General features: G+C 49.8%; 1 protein-coding gene across 1 annotated transcript in view; it reads right to left on the bottom strand.

Annotated features, from left to right (window-relative positions):
* TRMT13 (tRNA methyltransferase 13 homolog) overlaps nucleotides 1–19,443 on the bottom strand; it is a 58,330-nt gene that overhangs the window by 27,850 nt on the left and 11,037 nt on the right. Inside the window, exons 2-6 of the mRNA XM_069737413.1 lie at nucleotides 8,675–8,721; nucleotides 8,535–8,601; nucleotides 8,357–8,416; nucleotides 7,344–7,413; nucleotides 2,031–2,137 (exon numbers count right to left, since the gene is read on the bottom strand). Coding sequence (XP_069593514.1) covers nucleotides 2,031–2,137; nucleotides 7,344–7,413; nucleotides 8,357–8,416; nucleotides 8,535–8,601; nucleotides 8,675–8,721 — 351 coding nt within the window. The remainder of the gene's footprint in view (nucleotides 1–2,030; nucleotides 2,138–7,343; nucleotides 7,414–8,356; nucleotides 8,417–8,534; nucleotides 8,602–8,674; nucleotides 8,722–19,443) is intronic.

Below are 19,443 nucleotides of genomic sequence, written 5' to 3' on the forward strand. Positions count from 1 at the left end.
GCGCAAGCGTCGACCGATCTGAATGGCCAAAGACATAGACTCATTCAGACCAGCAGGCATAGGAAATCCCACCATGACATCCTTAAGGGCTTCAGAGAGACACTTTCTGAAAATAGCTGCCAGCGCACATTCATTCCATTGAGTGAGCACGGACCACTTTCTAAACTTCTGACAATAAATCTCTATCTCCTCCTGACGCTGACACAGAGCCAGCAAATTTTTCTCTGCCTGATCCACTGAATTAGGTTCGTCGTACAGCAATCCGAGCGCCAGAAAAAACGCATCAATATTACATAATGCAGGATCTCCTGGCGCAAGGGAAAATGCCCAGTCTTGAGGGTCGCCACGTAATAAAGAAATAATGATCTTAACTTGTTGTACTGGGTCACCAGAGGAGCGGGGTTTCAAAGCCAGAAATAGTTTACAATTATTTTTAAAATTCAAAAACTTTGCTCTATCTCCAGAAAATAACTCAGGAATAGGAATCTTAGGTTCTAACATAGGATTCTGAACCACTAAATCTTGAATATTCTGTACATTTATAGCGAGATTATCCATCAAAGAGAACAGACCTTGAATGTCCATGTCCACACCTGTGTTCTGAATCACCCTGATGTAAAGGGGAAAAGAAAAACAGAACACAGTGCAAAGAAAAAAAAATGGTCTCAGAACTTCTCTTTTCCCTCTATTGAGAAGCATTAGTACTTTGGGCCACCAGTACTGTTATGAACAGGTAATTCAGAACCACAATGGACATTGAAGTTCAGAGCACACAAAGTGACCTGACAAATACAAAAAACAAAGGACGAGCTCTGAGACGTGGGAACTCTGCTGACCGCAATCCCTAATCCTAACACACCACACTAGAGGTAGCCGTGGATTGCGCCTAACGCTCCCTATGCAACTCGGCACAGCCTGAGAAACTAACTAGCCCTGAAGATAGAAAAATAAGCCTACCTTGCCTCAGAGAAATTCCCCAAAGGAAAAGGCAGCCCCCCACATATAATGACTGTGAGTAAGATGAAAATACAAACACAGAGATGAAATAGATTTAGCAAAGTGAGGCCCGACTTACTGAATAGACCGAGGATAGGAAAGATAGCTTTGCGGTCAACACAAAAACCTACAAACAACCACGCAGAGGGGCAAAAAGACCCTCCGCACCGACTAACGGTACGGAGGTGCTCCCTCTGCGTCTCAGAGCTTCCAGCAAGCAAGAAAAACCAATAAAGCAAGCTGGACAGAAAAAATAGCAAGCAAAAATAACACAAGCAAAACTTAGCTTATGCAGGATAGCCAGGCCACAGGAACGATCCAGGAGGAAGCAAGACCAATACTAGAACATTGACTGGAGGCCAGGATCAAAGCACCAGGTGGAGTTAAGTAGAGCAGCACCTAACGACTTAACCTCAACACCTGAGGAAGGAAACTCAGAAGCCGCAGTACCACTCTCATCCACCAAAGGAAGCTCATAGACAGAACCAGCCGAAGTACCACTCTCGACCACAGGAGGGAGCTCGGCCACAGAATTCACAACAGCTGTCACTTCAATTCTTTAAGACCCTTTGGGCAAAACTTCGGTTTTGCATTTAACAGACACCCACCCATTTTCTTCTTTACTTGTAAAGAGCCTAGCTTCGGGAGGCCAAATCTCATGAAAGGGGGAGGATTTTGAGTCTTAATGTTTGCAGTATTTTTAGTCTGGTGTTAAAAACAAAAATTTAACTCAAATTGGGTGGAAAATGTGGTTTTGTATTTAACGGGCTGCCATACACAGATTACTGTATAGAGCCTGCATTTCAGATGTAACAGTCTCACATTTGTGTTTTCCCAGATGTTATAGAAGTACAACGGCTGTCAGAGATTGCTGGGAGTTGTAGTTTTGCACATGAAATAATGGTGCACCTCGCATAGATCTCACATTGTCATGGCGAACCAGGTGAAGAAAGCATCAATTTGGTCTTTATTCGTAGACCCCATAACCTAAAACCCAGTGAAGATGACACGAAGTCCTGTGGCAAAGGCTGTACCTGCTGTTTGAGATGCTTGGAGGCTGAATCTCCATTGGCGGGGTCATTCAGCGCTTCGTGTAATGCTGGGTGACAGAGCTTCTGGTCTGGCAGTGGGGGGTCTAAGTCTGTAAATGTAAGAAAGTATAACATTGTAAGGACCCTCATACTCATTAGATGTCTATTGGCCTAACCCACCGACAATGAGAGAGGCCGAAATGCTAATGTCTATGGGGGCAGAGGCCGAATGATCGCTGGGGAAGACGTCCATCAGGCGTGACTGATTTCACACTGTAGATCACGGTGTGCTCCCAGAGCTTTTTTCATAGAGAACACAGAAGTGCTCGGTCCCACCCGACCCCCTGTAGATGGGGTAATGGCAGAAGCATCGTTTTTTTCAGACAGCCATCTAGTGTATACAACCACTTACAAGTGCTTCTCACAAAATTAGAATATCATCAAAAAATTCATTTATTTCAGCTCTTCAATACAAAAAGTGAAACTCATATTACTGTATATAGAGTCAGTATAAATATTGCCCAGCCATGTAGTATATTGCCCAGCCACGTAGTATATTGCCCAGCCACGTAGTATATTGCCCAGCCATGTAGTATATTGCCCAGCCACGTAGTATATTGCCCAGCCACGTAGTATATTGCCCAGCCACGTAGTATATTGCGCAGCCACGTAGTATATTGCCCAGCCACGTAGTATATTGCCCAGCCACGTAGTATATTGCGCAGCCACGTAGTATATTGCTCAGTCACGTAGTATATTGCCCAGCCACGTAGTATATTGCCCAGCCACGTAGTATATTGCCCAGCCACGTAGTATATTGCTCAGTCACGTAGTATATTGCCCAGCCACGTAGTATATTGCCCAGCCACGTAGTATATTGCCCAGCCACGTAGTATATTGCCCAGTTACGTAGTATATTGCCCAGCCACGTAGGATACAGCAGAGCCACGTAGTATATTGCCCAGTTACGTAGTATATTGCACAGCCCACGTAGTATATTGCCCAGCCACGTAGTATATTGCCCAGTCACGTAGTATATTGCCCAGTCACGTAGTATATTGCCCAGCCACGTAGTATATTGCTCAGTCACGTAGTATATTGCCCAGCCACGTAGTATATTGCCCAGCCACGTAGTATATTGCCCAGCCACGTAGTATATTGCCCAGTTACGTAGTATACTGCCCAGCCACGTAGTATATTGCCCAGTTACGTAGTATATTGCCCAGCCACGTAGTATATTGCCAAGTCACGTAGCATATTGCCCAGTCACGTAGTATATTGCCCAGGCCATGTAGTATACAGCAGAGAGCCACGTAGTATATTGCCCAGCCACGTAGTATACAGCAGAGAGCCACGTAGTATATTGCCCAGCCACGTAGTATATTGCCCAGCCACGTAGTATACAGCAGAGAGCCACGTAGTATATTGCCCAGTTACGTAGCATATTGCCCAGGCCATGTAGTATACAGCAGAGAGCCACGTAGTATATTGCCCAGCCACATAGTATATTGCCCAGCCACGTAGTATATTGCCCAGCCACGTAGTATACAGCAGAGAGCCACGTAGTATATTGCCCAGCCACGTAGTATATTGCCCAGCCACGTAGTATACAGCAGAGAGCCACGTAGTATATTGCCCAGCCACGTAGTATATTGCCCAGTTACGTAGTATATTGCCCAGTGACATAGTATATTGCACAGCCCACGTAGTATATTGCCCAGCCTCGTAGTATATTGCCCAGCCACGTAGTATATTGCCCAGCCACGTAGTATATTGCCCAGTCACGTGGTATATTGCCCAGCCACGTAGTATATTGCCCAGCCACGTAGTATACAGCACAGAACCACGTAGTATATTGCCCAGTTACGTAGTATATTGCCCAGTGACGTAGTATACAGCACAGAGCCACATAGTATATTGTCCAGCTACGTAGTATATTGCCCAGCCACGTATGTCGCAGGTTAAAAAATAAAAAATAAACATATACTCACCTTCCAAGGGCAAACATATACTCACCTTCCGAGGGAGCCCTTGTAGTCCTGTCACCTATGTGCGGTGCACTCGGCAGCTTCCGGTCCCAGGGTTGGTAGCGCAGGACCCATGATGACGTCGCGGTCACATGACCGTGACGTCATGGCAGGTCCTTCTCACGCAGGCGCTGTGATGAGGTCGCGGTCACATGACCGTGATGTCATGGCAGGTCCTTGTCGCATACCATCCTTGCCACCGAAACCTGCCGCTTGCTTGGAGCGGTTACCGGAGCGTCGCGAGGAGCGGGAAAGGTGGCGGAAGGTGAGTATATAATGATTTTTTATTTTATTATTTTTAACATTAGATGCTTTTACTATTGACGCTGCATAGGCAGCATCAATAGTAAAAACTTGGTCACACAGGGTTAATAGCGGCGGTAACGGAGTGAGTTACCCGCAGCATAACGCGGTCCGTTACCGCTGGTATTAACCCTGTGTGAGCGATGACTGCGGGAAGTATGGAGCGGGAAGTATGGAGCGGGCGCCGGGCAGTGACTGCAGGGGAGTAGGGAGGGACTAATCGGACTGTGGCCGTCGCTGATTGGTCGCAGCAGCCATGACAGGCAGCTGGTGAGACCAATCAGCGACTTGAATTCCATGACAGACAGAAAGACAGACAGACGGAAGTGACCCTTAGACAATTATATAGTAGATATACATATATAAATATAGATATATATATCTATATCTATATCAGCATGGCTCGATGTTTTGGCCAAAATACGTGAGCTTGCAACCCACATCAGGGGTCCTCATTGTCTTGAGAGTTCCAACACTAAAAATCATAAATACAGCAAAAGGAGAAAAAACAATTAAAAAAAAAAGGTAGCCAGCTGCCTTTTTTGCCATATTTTTTGCATTTATTATGCCCTTTTGCTGTGTGGATATCAGGACGCGAAGCTCCTGGTGCAAAGTTTTAGCACAGATGTTAAAGTCAGAGAAGGTCTGGACTCTGCAGCTATGGGGTCAGCAGAGTGTTGGTGACATTTATGCCCTCCGCTACTCAGCACCCGGAGACCCCGCTATGTAACTTTACATGGTCTCCACTTTGTAGCTGAGTTTCTGGTGTTCCTAAATAAATAACATCCCCCACATGTGATAATGGAATATTTAGGCTGGAAGAAGTATCATCTTATAACTTGTCACAATGGTGGTGTCATGCTGGTATCAGTGAGCTTTTCAGTAGATTTGGTGAAAATTTGTAGGACCCAGATCCATCAGGCACGTCAGTAATCTATGGTCGCTGGGTGGGAGCTCGTAGAGCCACCTACTTCTTCCCAGCATCGGCAGCTCTTCCGACTAGCCGGCCTGGCACAACGCCACACGTTCCTCACTCTGCAACGATGATGCTGCACCAGACCCGGCAAATCAAAAGAGAATCAGCGGATGTCAAGAGGCGCTTCTCAGGGATCCCATCCAGTGGCTTTACTCTACAAGTCAATCTTTCACAAATGTCAGTAACAACAGATGGCATGTCGAGGGGCCAGACGTGATTCACCAGGAGCAATGGGACTGAATGAAGAACCAGAAATCAATGATTAAGTCACCTATCCCAATATTTTATCCATCTATCTATATAATCGTCTAAGGTCCACTTCCGCCTGTTTGTCTGTCTGTCTGTCATGGAAATCCCGCGTCGCTGATTGGTCGCAGCCGGCTGGGCGCGACAGGCACAGTCCGGCCGCGAATTTGCCCCTCCCTACTCCCCTCCAGTCAGTGCTCCCTACATACTCCCGTCCAGTTAGTGCCCCCTCCATTCTCCCCTCCACTCAGCGCCCACATAGCGTTTCAGAAGTCCGTTCAACAGACTGCGTTACACAGTGGCATAACGCGGTGTAACGCAGTCCGTTAACGATGCCATTAACCCTGTAAGTGTGACCAACGTTTTACTATAGATGCTGCCTATGCAGCATCAATAGTAAAAACATGCGTTAAAAATAATAATAATAAAAAAAAATCATTATATTCTCACCTTCCCGCTCCTAGTGATGCTCCGGTCCCAAGACTGCATTGCGGCAACGACCCGTGATGATGCAGCGGTCTCGTGAGACCACTACATGATCACGGGTTATTGCCGCAAGGCATTACTGGAAACGGAGCGTCATGACGAGCATCGCTAAAGGCCTGGGCTGGATCCGCCGGAGGGTTAGTATACAACTATTTTTTATTTTAATTTTTTTTTAACAGGGATATGGTGCCCACATTGCTATACACTACGTGGGTTGTGTTATATACTATGTGGCCTGTGTTATATACTGCGTGGCCTGTATTATATACTACGTAGGCTGTGCTATATCATATGTTACTGTGCAATATACTACGTGGCTGTGTTATATACTACGTGGCTGTGCTATATACTACGTGGTTGTGTTATACACTACGTGGGCTGTGTTATATACTACGTGGCCTGTGTTATATACTGCGTGGCCTGTGTTATATACTACGTAGGCTGTGCTATATCATACGTTACTGAGCAATATACTGCGTGGGCTTTGTTATATACTGCGTGGGCTTTGTTATATACTGCGTGGGCTGTGTTATATACTGCGTGGGCTGTGTTATATACTGCGTGGGCTGTGTTATATACTGCGTGGGCTGTGTTATATACTGCGTGGGCTGTGTTATTTACTGCGTGGGCTGTGTTATTTACTGCGTGGGCTGTGTTATATACTGCGTGGGCTGTGTTATATACTGCGTGGGCTGTGTTATATACTGCGTGGGCTGTGTTATATACTGCGTGGACTGTGTTATATACTGCGTGGGCTGTGTTATATACTGCGTGGGCTGTGTTATATACTGCGTGGGCTGTGTTATATACTGCATGGGCTGTGCCATATACTACGTGGCCGACCGCGAACAATCAGCAAAAGGCGCAGTCCGGCTGCGAATTGCCATGGGATTTGAACCACGCTTTGCTAATTGCTCGCTCCCGGCCGGCCGAATCCTGTGTATTGATTGCATTATTCTGAAATCTTGATAAATAAACTACATACTTACTCTAGAATACCCGATGTGTTAGAATCGGGCCACCATCTAGTATAGTATATAAGTATGCAAATATATCTGATAATATAAGATTTATGTACATGTGAGGAGGCCAGATAGGGTCTCGTGGAAAAATGGTCAGAATGCAAGCACATCTATCTCTGTAAAGCATAAGTTGTCCCAAATCAAGGACATCATTTATAATCCCAGGCAGGTTCTCTGCACCTTGGCTATGGACCATTACCTGCCACCCATTCAGATAAGTGCCTGTCATAGTGGGATCTAGACCCTACTCACTCACCATTAGTGACTTGCACCAGCGTATCTATAAGCTTCTTCAGATCTTCTTTGGACAAGGAACTAAGGCTCATCTGAAAGCAATGAATGGACAAGCGTTTGTCAGCCCCTCAAACTTAGAAAGAAGGGGTGTTCACATCTGTAGCTCAGTTTCATTAAAGGGAACCTGTCGCCCCCAAAATGGAAGGTAAGCTAAGCCCACCAGCATCAGGGGCTTATCTACAGCATTCTGTAATGCTGTAGATAAGCCCCGATGTATCCTGAAAGATGAGAAAAAGAGGTTAGATTGTACTCACCCAGGGGCGGTCCGGTCCGATGGGCGTTGCAGTCTGGTCCGGGGCCTCCCATCTTCTTACAATGAGGTCTTCTTCTTGTCTTCACGCTGTGGCTCTGGCGCAGGCGTACTTTGTCTGTCTTGTTAAGGGCAGAGCAAAGTACTGCAGTGCGCAGGCATCGGGCCTCTCTGACCTTTCCCGGCGCTTGCGCACTGCAGTACTTTGCTCTGCCCTCAGCAGGGCAGACAAAGTATGCCTGCGCCAGAGCGTGAAGACAAGAAGAGGAGGTCATGGAATGAAGATGGGAGGCGCCGGACCGGACCACAACGCCCATCGGACCGGACTGCAGCGGGGGCCACCCCTGGGTGAGTATAATCTAACCTCTTTTTCTCATCTTTCAGGATACATCGGGGGCTTATTTACAGCATTATAGAATGCTGTAAATAAGCCCCTGATGCCGGTGGGTTTAGTTCATCTTCGATTTTGTGGGTGACAGGTTCCCTTTAAGAGTCAGACATTTATCAAGCAGATTCAGAAGAATAAAACTGAAATGGAAGCAACGGGAAAAGTCAGGTTGGTTCTGCCGATTCCAGAACTGCCACAGGCTTTAATGGCGAGAGAGGAGAACAAGTGCCGCCATCTATTCACTCCACACACTAGTGTGCCACATGGCTGCTCTCCTCACCTTTCAGGTGGGGTCAGATGACCCCCCATTGTGTAATCGGCATCTGGCCCAGCTTACCTGTTCGGGACTCGTCTCCAATGTCACCGATCCAGCATTAACATTACGCACATAAAATACCTATATAAAAAAACAAAAACCAGTGAGGACAATTTTAGAAAAATGATTTGAATAGTTTAGTCATTAAAACACAAACCCTGTTATGCATTATGGAGGACAGAGCGGCGTCCATACTTACAGGCTGGGGCTTTTCTCTGGAGTTGCATTTCTTTAGATGTTTTTGGAGCTGATCTTTATAGACTGTGCTAGAAAAACAAAAAGCGAAAAATGTAAAAGCGGCCTGCGGTCATGTCATTGTATCTAATCATGGATACTCACTGCTTGGGGTCCAGAGGACAGGGGATCCTGACTCTGCCGTTCTGTTCCTGGAAGAAAGACATTCATCATGGACACGAACTAGTTTTGTGGTGTTTCTTATGATAAACAAAAAGGTTTGCATATTTCTATCCATGACAAACTTCAGCAAAAACATGCAACGTTTGGATCCTTAATATTACACATGACGCTCTCCTAAATAGTGAGGATGGGGGGGTGTACAGCAATGGTCATCGATTATAGAAGAGCGCACAACTCGTGTCCATGTCACTATGTGGCGCACAGACGGCCCCAGATTCACCTCCTCATAATGGTAATGCGGCCGGCCGAAAGAAACGTCATCAATCAGCCATTTATTTAATTAGGCTCTCATGGTGGATGCATTCTCCTGAAGGACATAGTCAGCAATAGACCGGCTCTGACTCAATGGTTTCCATACATGCACCCAGGAGCAGGCATACACCTCACCCCCACTGATCCCTATGTCTCCATACACCTCACCCCCACTGATCCCTATGTCTCCATACATGCACCCAGGAGCAGACATACACCTCACCCCCACTGATCCCTATGTCTCCATACACCTCACCCCCACTGATCCCTATGTCTCCATACACCTCACCCCCACTGATCCCTATGTCTCCATACACCTCACCCCCACTGATCCCTATGTCTCCATACATGCACCCAGGAGCAGACATACACCTCACCCCCACTGATCCCTATGTCTCCATACACCTCACCCCCACTGATCCCTATGTCTCCATACACCTCACCCCCACTGATCCCTATGTCTCCATACATGCAACCAGGAGCAGACATACACCTCACCCCCACTGATCCCAATGTCTCCATACATGCACCCAGGAGCAGACATACACCTCACCCCACTGATCCCTATGTCTCCATACATGCACCCAGGAGCAGACATACACCTCACCCCACTGATCCCAATGTCTCCATACATGTACCCAGGAGCAGACATACACCTCACCCCACTGATCCCTATGTCTCCATACACCTCACCCCACTGATCCCTATGTCTCCATACATGTACCCAGGAGCAGACGTATACCTCACCCCACTGATCCCTATGTCTCCATACATGCACCCAGGAGCAGACATACACCTCACCCCCACTGATCCCTATGTCTCCATACATGTACCCAGGAGCAGACATACACCTCACCCCACTGATCCCTATGTCTCCATACACCTCACCCCACTGATCCCTATGTCTCCATACATGTACCCAGGAGCAGACGTATACCTCACCCCACTGATCCCTATGTCTCCATACATGTACCCAGGAGCAGACGTATACCTCACCCCACTGATCCCTATGTCTCCATACATGTACCCAGGAGCAGACATACACCTCACCCCCACTGATCCCTATGTCTCCATACATGCACCCAGGAGCAGACATACACCTCACCCCCACTGATCCCTATGTCTCCATACATGTACCCAGGAGCAGATATACACCTCACCCCATTGATCCTTATGTCTCCATACATGCACCCAGGAGCAGACATACACCTCACCCCCACTGATCCCTATGTCTCCATACATGCACCCAGGAGCAGACATTCACCTCACCCCACTGATCCCTATGTCTCCATACATGTACCCAGGAGCAGACATACACCTCACCCCACTGATCCTTATGTCTCCATACATGCACCCAGGAGCAGACATACACCTCACCCCACTGATCCCTATGTCTCCATACATGCACCCAGGAGCAGACATACACCTCACCCCCACTGATCCCTATGTCTCCATACATGCACCCAGGAGCAGACATACACCTCACCCCCACTGATCCCTATGTCTCCATACATGCACCCAGGAGCAGACATACACCTCACCCCCACTGATCCCTATGTCTCCATACATGTACCCAGGAGCAGACATACACCTCACCCCACTGATCCCTATGTCTCCATACACCTCACCCCACTGATCCCTATGTCTCCATACATGTACCCAGGAGCAGACGTATACCTCACCCCACTGATCCCTATGTCTCCATACATGTACCCAGGAGCAGACGTATACCTCACCCCACTGATCCCTATGTCTCCATACATGTACCCAGGAGCAGACATACACCTCACCCCCACTGATCCCTATGTCTCCATACATGTACCCAGGAGCAGACATACACCTCACCCCCACTGATCCCTATGTCTCCATACATGCACCCAGGAGCAGACATACACCTCACCCCACTGATTCCTATGTCTCCATACATGTACCCAGGAGCAGACATACACCTCACCCCACTGATCCTTATGTCTCCATACATGCACCCAGGAGCAGACATACACCTCACCCCCACTGATCCCTATGTCTCCATACATGTACCCAGGAGCAGACATACACCTCACCCCCACTGATCCTTATGTCTCCATACATGCACCCAGGAGCAGACATACACCTCACCCCACTGATCCCTATGTCTCCATACATGCACCCAGGAGCAGACATACACCTCACCCCCACTGATCCCTATGTCTCCATACATGTACCCAGGAGCAGACATACACCTCACCCCCACTGATCCCTATGTCTCCATACATGCACCCAGGAGCAGACATACACCTCACCCCACTGATCCTTATGTCTCCATACATGCACCCAGGAGCAGACATACACCTCACCCCACTGATCCCTATGTCTCCATACATGCACCCAGGAGCAAACATACACCTCACCCCCACTGATCCCTAGGTCTCCATACATGCACCCAGGAACAGACATACACCTCACCCCACTGATCCCTATGTCTCCATACATGCACCCAGGAGCAGACATACACCTCACCCCCACTGATCCCTATGTCTCCATACATGTACCCAGGAGCAGACATACACCTCACCCCACTGATCCCTATGTCTCCATACACCTCACCCCCACTGATCCCTATGTCTCCATACATGTACCCAGGAGCAGACATACACCTCACCCCCACTGATCCCTAGGTCTCCATACATGTACCCAGGAGCAGGCATACACCTCACCCCCACTGATCCCTATGTCTCCATACATGCACCCAGGAGCAGACATACACCTCACCCCACTGATCCCTATGTCTCCATACATGCACCCAGGAGCAGACATACACCTCACCCCCACTGATCCCTATGTCTCCATACATGCACCCAGGAGCAGACATACACCTCACCCCACTGATCCCTATGTCTCCATACATGCACCCAGGAGCAGACATACACCTCACCCCCACTGATCCCCATGTCTCCATACATGCACCCAGGAGCAGACATACACCTCACCCCACTGATCCCTATGTCTCCATACATGCACCCAGGAGCAGACATACACCTCACCCCCACTGATCCCTATGTCTCCATACATGTACCCAGGAGCAGACATACACCTCACCCCCACTGATCCCTATGTCTCCATACATGCACCCAGGAGCAGACATACACCTCACCCCACTGATCCTTATGTCTCCATACATGCACCCAGGAGCAGACATACACCTCACCCCACTGATCCCTATGTCTCCATACATGCACCCAGAAGCAGACATACACCTCACCCCACTGATCCCTAGGTCTCCATACATGCACCCAGGAACAGACATACACCTCACCCCACTGATCCCTATGTCTCCATACATGCACCCAGGAGCAGACATACACCTCACCCCCACTGATCCCTATGTCTCCATACATGTACCCAGGAGCAGACATACACCTCACCCCACTGATCCCTATGTCTCCATACATGTACCCAGGAGCAGACATACACCTCACCCCACTGATCCCTATGTCTCCATACACCTCACCCCCACTGATCCCTATGTCTCCATACATGTACCCAGGAGCAGACATACACCTCACCCCCACTGATCCCTAGGTCTCCATACATGCACCCAGGAGCAGACATACACCTCACCCCCACTGATCCCTATGTCTCCATACATGCACCCAGGAGCAGACATACACCTCACCCCACTGATCCCTATGTCTCCATACATGCACCCAGGAGCAGACATACACCTCACCCCACTGATCCTTATGTCTCCATACATGCACCCAGGAGCAGACATACACCTCACCCCCACTGATCCCTATGTCTCCATACATGCACCCAGGAGCAGACATACACCTCACCCCCACTGATCCCTATGTCTCCATACATGCACCCAGGAGCAGACATACACCTCACCCCCACTGATCCCTATGTCTCCATACATGCACCCGGGAGCAGACATACACCTCACCCCACTGATCCCTATGTCTCCATACATGCACCCGGGAGCAGACATACACCTCACCCCACTGATCCCTATGTCTCCATACATGCACCCAGGAGCAGACATACACCTCACCCCACTGATCCCTATGTCTCCATACATGCACCCAGGAGCAGACATACACCTCACCCCACTGATCCCTATGTTTCCATACATGTACCCAGGAGTAGACATACACCTCACCCCACTGATCCCCATGTCTCCATACATGCACCCAGGAGCAGACATATACACCTCACCCCCACTGATCCCTATGTCTCCATACATGCACCCAGGAGCAGACATACACCTCACCCCACTGATCCCTATGTCTCCATACATGCACCCAGGAGCAGACATACACCTCACCCCCACTGATCCCTATGTCTCCATACATGCACCCAGGAGCAGACATACACCTCACCCCACTGATTCCTATGTCTCCATACATGCACCCAGGAGCAGACATACACCTCACCCCACTGATCCCCATGTCTCCATACATGCACCCAGGAGCAGATATACACCTCACCCCACTGATCCCCATGTCTCCATACATGCACCCAGGAGCAGATATACATCTCACCCCACTGATCCCTATGTCTCCATACATGCACCCAGGAGCAGCCATACACCTCACCCCCACTGATCCCTATGTCTCCATACATGCACCCAGGAGCAGACATACACCTCACCCCCACTGATCCCTATGTCTCCATACATGCACCCAGGAGCAGACATACACCTCACCCCCACTGATCCCTATGTCTCCATACATGTACCCAGGAGCAGACATACACCTTTCCCCACTGATCCCTATGTCTCCATACATGCACCCAGGAGAAGACATACACCTCACCCCACTGATCCCTATGTCTCCATACATGTACCCAGGAGTAGACATACACCTCACCCCACTGATCCCTATGTCTCCATACATGCACCCAGGAGCAGACATATACACCTCACCCCCACTGATCCCTATGTCTCCATACATGCACCCAGGAGCAGACATACACCTCACCCCCACTGATCCCTATGTCTCCATACATGCACCCAGGAGCAGATATACACCTCACCCCCACTGATCCCTATGTCTCCATACATGCACCCAGGAGCAGACATACACCTCACCCCACTGATCCCTATGTCTCCATACATGCACCCAGGAGCAGACATACACCTCACCCCACTGATCCCTATGTCTCCATACACCTCACCCCACTGATCCCTATGTCTCCATACATGTACCCAGGAGCAGAAGTATACCTCACCCCACTGATCCCTATGTCTCCATACATGCACCCAGGAGCAGACATACACCTCACCCCCACTGATCCCTATGTCTCCATACATGTACCCAGGAGCAGACATACACCTCACCCCACTGATCCCTATGTCTCCATACACCTCACCCCACTGATCCCTATGTCTCCATACATGTACCCAGGAGCAGACGTACACCTCACCCCCACTGATCCCTATGTCTCCATACACCTCACCCCACTGATCCCTATGTCTCCATACATGTACCCACTGCCGTTCCGTTCCTGGAAGAAAGACATTCATCATGGACACGCACTAGTTTTGTGGTGTTTCTTATGATAAACAAAAAGGTTTGCATATTTCTATCCATGACAAACTTCAGCAAAAACATGCAACGTTTGGATCCTTAATATTACACATGACGCTCTCCTAAATAGTGAGGATGGGGGGGTGTACAGCAATGGTCATCGATTATAGAAGAGCGCACAACTCGTGTCCATGTCACTATGTGGCGCACAGACGGCCCCAGATTCACCTCCTCATAATGGTAATGCGACCGGCCGAAAGAAACGTCATCAATCAGCCATTTATTTAATTAGGCTCTCATGGTGGATGCATTCTCCTGAAGGACATAGTCAGCAATAGACCGGCTCTGACTCAATGGTTTCCATACATGCACCCAGGAGCAGGCATACACCTCACCCCCACTGATCCCTATGTCTCCATACACCTCACCCCCACTGATCCCTATGTCTCCATACATGCACCCAGGAGCAGACATACACCTCACCCCCACTGATCCCTATGTCTCCATACATGTACCCAGGAGCAGACATACACCTCACCCCACTGATCCCTATGTCTCCATACACCTCACCCCACTGATCCCTATGTCTCCATACATGTACCCAGGAGCAGACGTATACCTCACCCCACTGATCCCTATGTCTCCATACATGTACCCAGGAGCAGACGTATACCTCACCCCACTGATCCCTATGTCTCCATACATGTACCCAGGAGCAGACATACACCTCACCCCCACTGATCCCTATGTCTCCATACATGTACCCAGGAGCAGACATACACCTCACCCCCACTGATCCCTATGTCTCCATACATGCACCCAGGAGCAGACATACACCTCACCCCACTGATTCCTATGTCTCCATACATGTACCCAGGAGCAGACATACACCTCACCCCACTGATCCTTATGTCTCCATACATGCACCCAGGAGCAGACATACACCTCACCCCCACTGATCCCTATGTCTCCATACATGTACCCAGGAGCAGACATACACCTCACCCCACTGATCCCTATGTCTCCATACATGCACCCAGGAGCAGACATACACCTCACCCCACTGATCCCTATGTCTCCATACATGCACCCAGGAGCAGACATACACCTCACCCCCACTGATCCCTAGGTCTCCATACATGCACCCAGGAACAGACATACACCTCACCCCACTGATCCCTATGTCTCCATACATGCACCCAGGAGCAGACATACACCTCACCCCCACTGATCCCTATGTCTCCATACATGTACCCAGGAGCAGACATACACCTCACCCCACTGATCCCTATGTCTCCATACACCTCACCCCCACTGATCCCTATGTCTCCATACATGTACCCAGGAGCAGACATACACCTCACCCCCACTGATCCCTATGTCTCCATACATGCACCCAGGAGCAGACATACACCTCACCCCACTGATCCCTATGTCTCCATACATGCACCCAGGAGCAGACATACACCTCACCCCCACTGATCCCTATGTCTCCATACATGCACCCAGGAGCAGACATACACCTCACCCCACTGATCCCTATGTCTCCATACATGCACCCAGGAGCAGACATACACCTCACCCCCACTGATCCCTATGTCTCCATACATGTACCCAGGAGCAGACATACACCTCACCCCCACTGATCCCTATGTCTCCATACATGCACCCAGGAGCAGACATACACCTCACCCCACTGATCCCTATGTCTCCATACATGCACCCAGGAGCAGACATACACCTCACCCCCACTGATCCCTATGTCTCCATACATGTACCCAGGAGCAGACATACACCTCACCCCCACTGATCCCTATGTCTCCATACATGCACCCAGGAGCAGACATACACCTCACCCCACTGATCCTTATGTCTCCATACATGCACCCAGGAGCAGACATACACCTCACCCCACTGATCCCTATGTCTCCATACATGCACCCAGAAGCAGACATACACCTCACCCCACTGATCCCTAGGTCTCCATACATGCACCCAGGAACAGACATACACCTCACCCCACTGATCCCTATGTCTCCATGCATGCACCCAGGAGCAGACATACACCTCACCCCCACTGATCCCTATGTCTCCATACATGTACCCAGGAGCAGACATACACCTCACCCCACTGATCCCTATGTCTCCATACATGTACCCAGGAGCAGACATACACCTCACCCCACTGATCCCTATGTCTCCATACATGCACCCAGGAGCAGACATACACCTCACCCCACTGATCCCTATGTCTCCATACATGCACCCAGGAGCAGACATACACCTCACCCCACTGATCCTTATGTCTCCATACATGCACCCAGGAGCAGACATACACCTCACCCCCACTGATCCCTATGTCTCCATACATGCACCCAGGAGCAGACATACACCTCACCCCCACTGATCCCTATGTCTCCATACATGCACCCAGGAGCAGACATACACCTCACCCCCACTGATCCCTATGTCTCCATACATGCACCCGGGAGCAGACATACACCTCACCCCACTGATCCCTATGTCTCCATACATGCACCCAGGAGCAGACATACACCTCACCCCACTGATCCCTATGTCTCCATACATGCACCCAGGAGCAGACATACACCTCACCCCACTGATCCCTATGTCTCCATACATGCACCCAGGAGCAGACATACACCTCACCCCACTGATCCCTATGTTTCCATACATGTACCCAGGAGTAGACATACACCTCACCCCACTGATCCCCATGTCTCCATACATGCACCCAGGAGCAGACATATACACCTCACCCCCACTGATCCCTATGTCTCCATACATGCACCCAGGAGCAGACATACACCTCACCCCACTGATCCCTATGTCTCCATACATGCACCCAGGAGCAGACATACACCTCACCCCCACTGATCCCTATGTCTCCATACATGCACCCAGGAGCAGACATACACCTCACCCCACTGATTCCTATGTCTCCATACATGCACCCAGGAGCAGACATACACCTCACCCCACTGATCCCTATGTCTCCATACATGCACCCAGGAGCAGACATACACCTCACCCCACTGATCCCTATGTCTCCATACATGCACCCAGGAGCAGACATACACCTCACCCCACTGATCCCTATGTCTCCATACACCTCACCCCACTGATCCCTATGTCTCCATACATGTACCCAGGAGCAGACATACACCTCACCCCACTGATCCCTATGTCTCCATACATGCACCCAGGAGCAGCCATACACCTCACCCCCACTGATCCCTATGTCTCCATACATGCACCCAGGAGCAGATATACACCTCACCCCCACTGATCCCTATGTCTCCATACATGCACCCAGGAGCAGACATACACCTCACCCCCACTGATCCCTATGTCTCCATACATGTACCCAGGAGCAGACATACACCTCACCCCACTGATCCCTATGTCTCCATACATGCACCCAGGAGCAGACATACACCTCACCCCACTGATCCCTATGTCTCCATACATGTACCCAGGAGTAGACATACACCTCACCCCACTGATCCCTATGTCTCCATACATGCACCCAGGAGCAGACATATACACCTCACCCCCACTGATCCCTATGTCTCCATACATGCACCCAGGAGCAGACATACACCTCACCCCACTGATCCCTATGTCTCCATACATGCACCCAGGAGCAGACATACACCTCACCCCCACTGATCCCTATGTCTCCATACATGCACCCAGGAGCAGACATACACCTCACCCCCACTGATTCCTATGTCTCCATACATGCACCCAGGAGCAGACATACACCTCACCCCACTGATCCCTATGTCTCCATACATGCACCCAGGAGCAGATATACACCTCACCCCACTGATCCCTATGTCTCCATACATGCACCCAGGAGCAGATATACACCTCACCTCCACTGATCCCTATGTCTCCATACATGCACCCAGGAGCAGATATACACCTCACCCCCACTGATCCCTATGTCTCCATACATGCACCCAGGAGCAGACATACACCTCACCCCACTGATCCCTATGTCTCCATACATGCACCCAGGAGCAGACATACACCTCACCCCACTGATCCCTATGTCTCCATACATGCACCCAGGAGCAGATATACACCTCACCCCACTGATCCCTATGTCTCTATACATGCACCCAGGAGCAGACATACACCTCACCCCACTGATCCCTATGTCTCCATACATGCACCCAGGAGCAGATATACACCTCACCCCCACTGATTCCTATGTCTCCATACATGCACCCAGGAGCAGACATACACCTCACCCCCACTGATCCCTAGGTCTCCATACATGTACCCAGGAGCAGGCATACACCTCACCCCCACTGATCCCTATGTCTCCATACATGCACCCAGGAGCAGACATACACCTCACCCCACTGATCCCTATGTCTCCATACATGCACCCAGGAGCAGACATACACCTCACCCCCACTGATCCCTATGTCTCCATACATGCACCCAGGAGCAGACATACACCTCACCCCACTGATCCCTATGTCTCCATACATGCACCCAGGAGCAGACATACACCTCACCCCCACTGATCCCTATGTCTCCATACATGTACCCAGGAGCAGACATACACCTCACCCCCACTGATCCCTATGTCTCCATACATGAACCCAGGAGCAGACATACACCTCACCCCACTGATCCCTATGTCTCCATACATGCACCCAGGAGCAGACATACACCTCACCCCCACTGATCCCTAGGTCTCCATACATGTACCCAGGAGCAGACATACACCTCACCCCCACTGATCCCTATGTCTCCATACATGCACCCAGGAGCAGACATACACCTCACCCCACTGATCCTTATGTCTCCATACATGCACCCAGGAGCAGACATACACCTCACCCCACTGATCCCTATGTCTCCATACATGCACCCAGGAGCAGA

The sequence above is a fragment of the Ranitomeya imitator genome, chromosome 8, assembly GCF_032444005.1.
Source record: "Ranitomeya imitator isolate aRanImi1 chromosome 8, aRanImi1.pri, whole genome shotgun sequence".
NCBI lineage: Eukaryota > Metazoa > Chordata > Amphibia > Anura > Dendrobatidae > Ranitomeya > Ranitomeya imitator.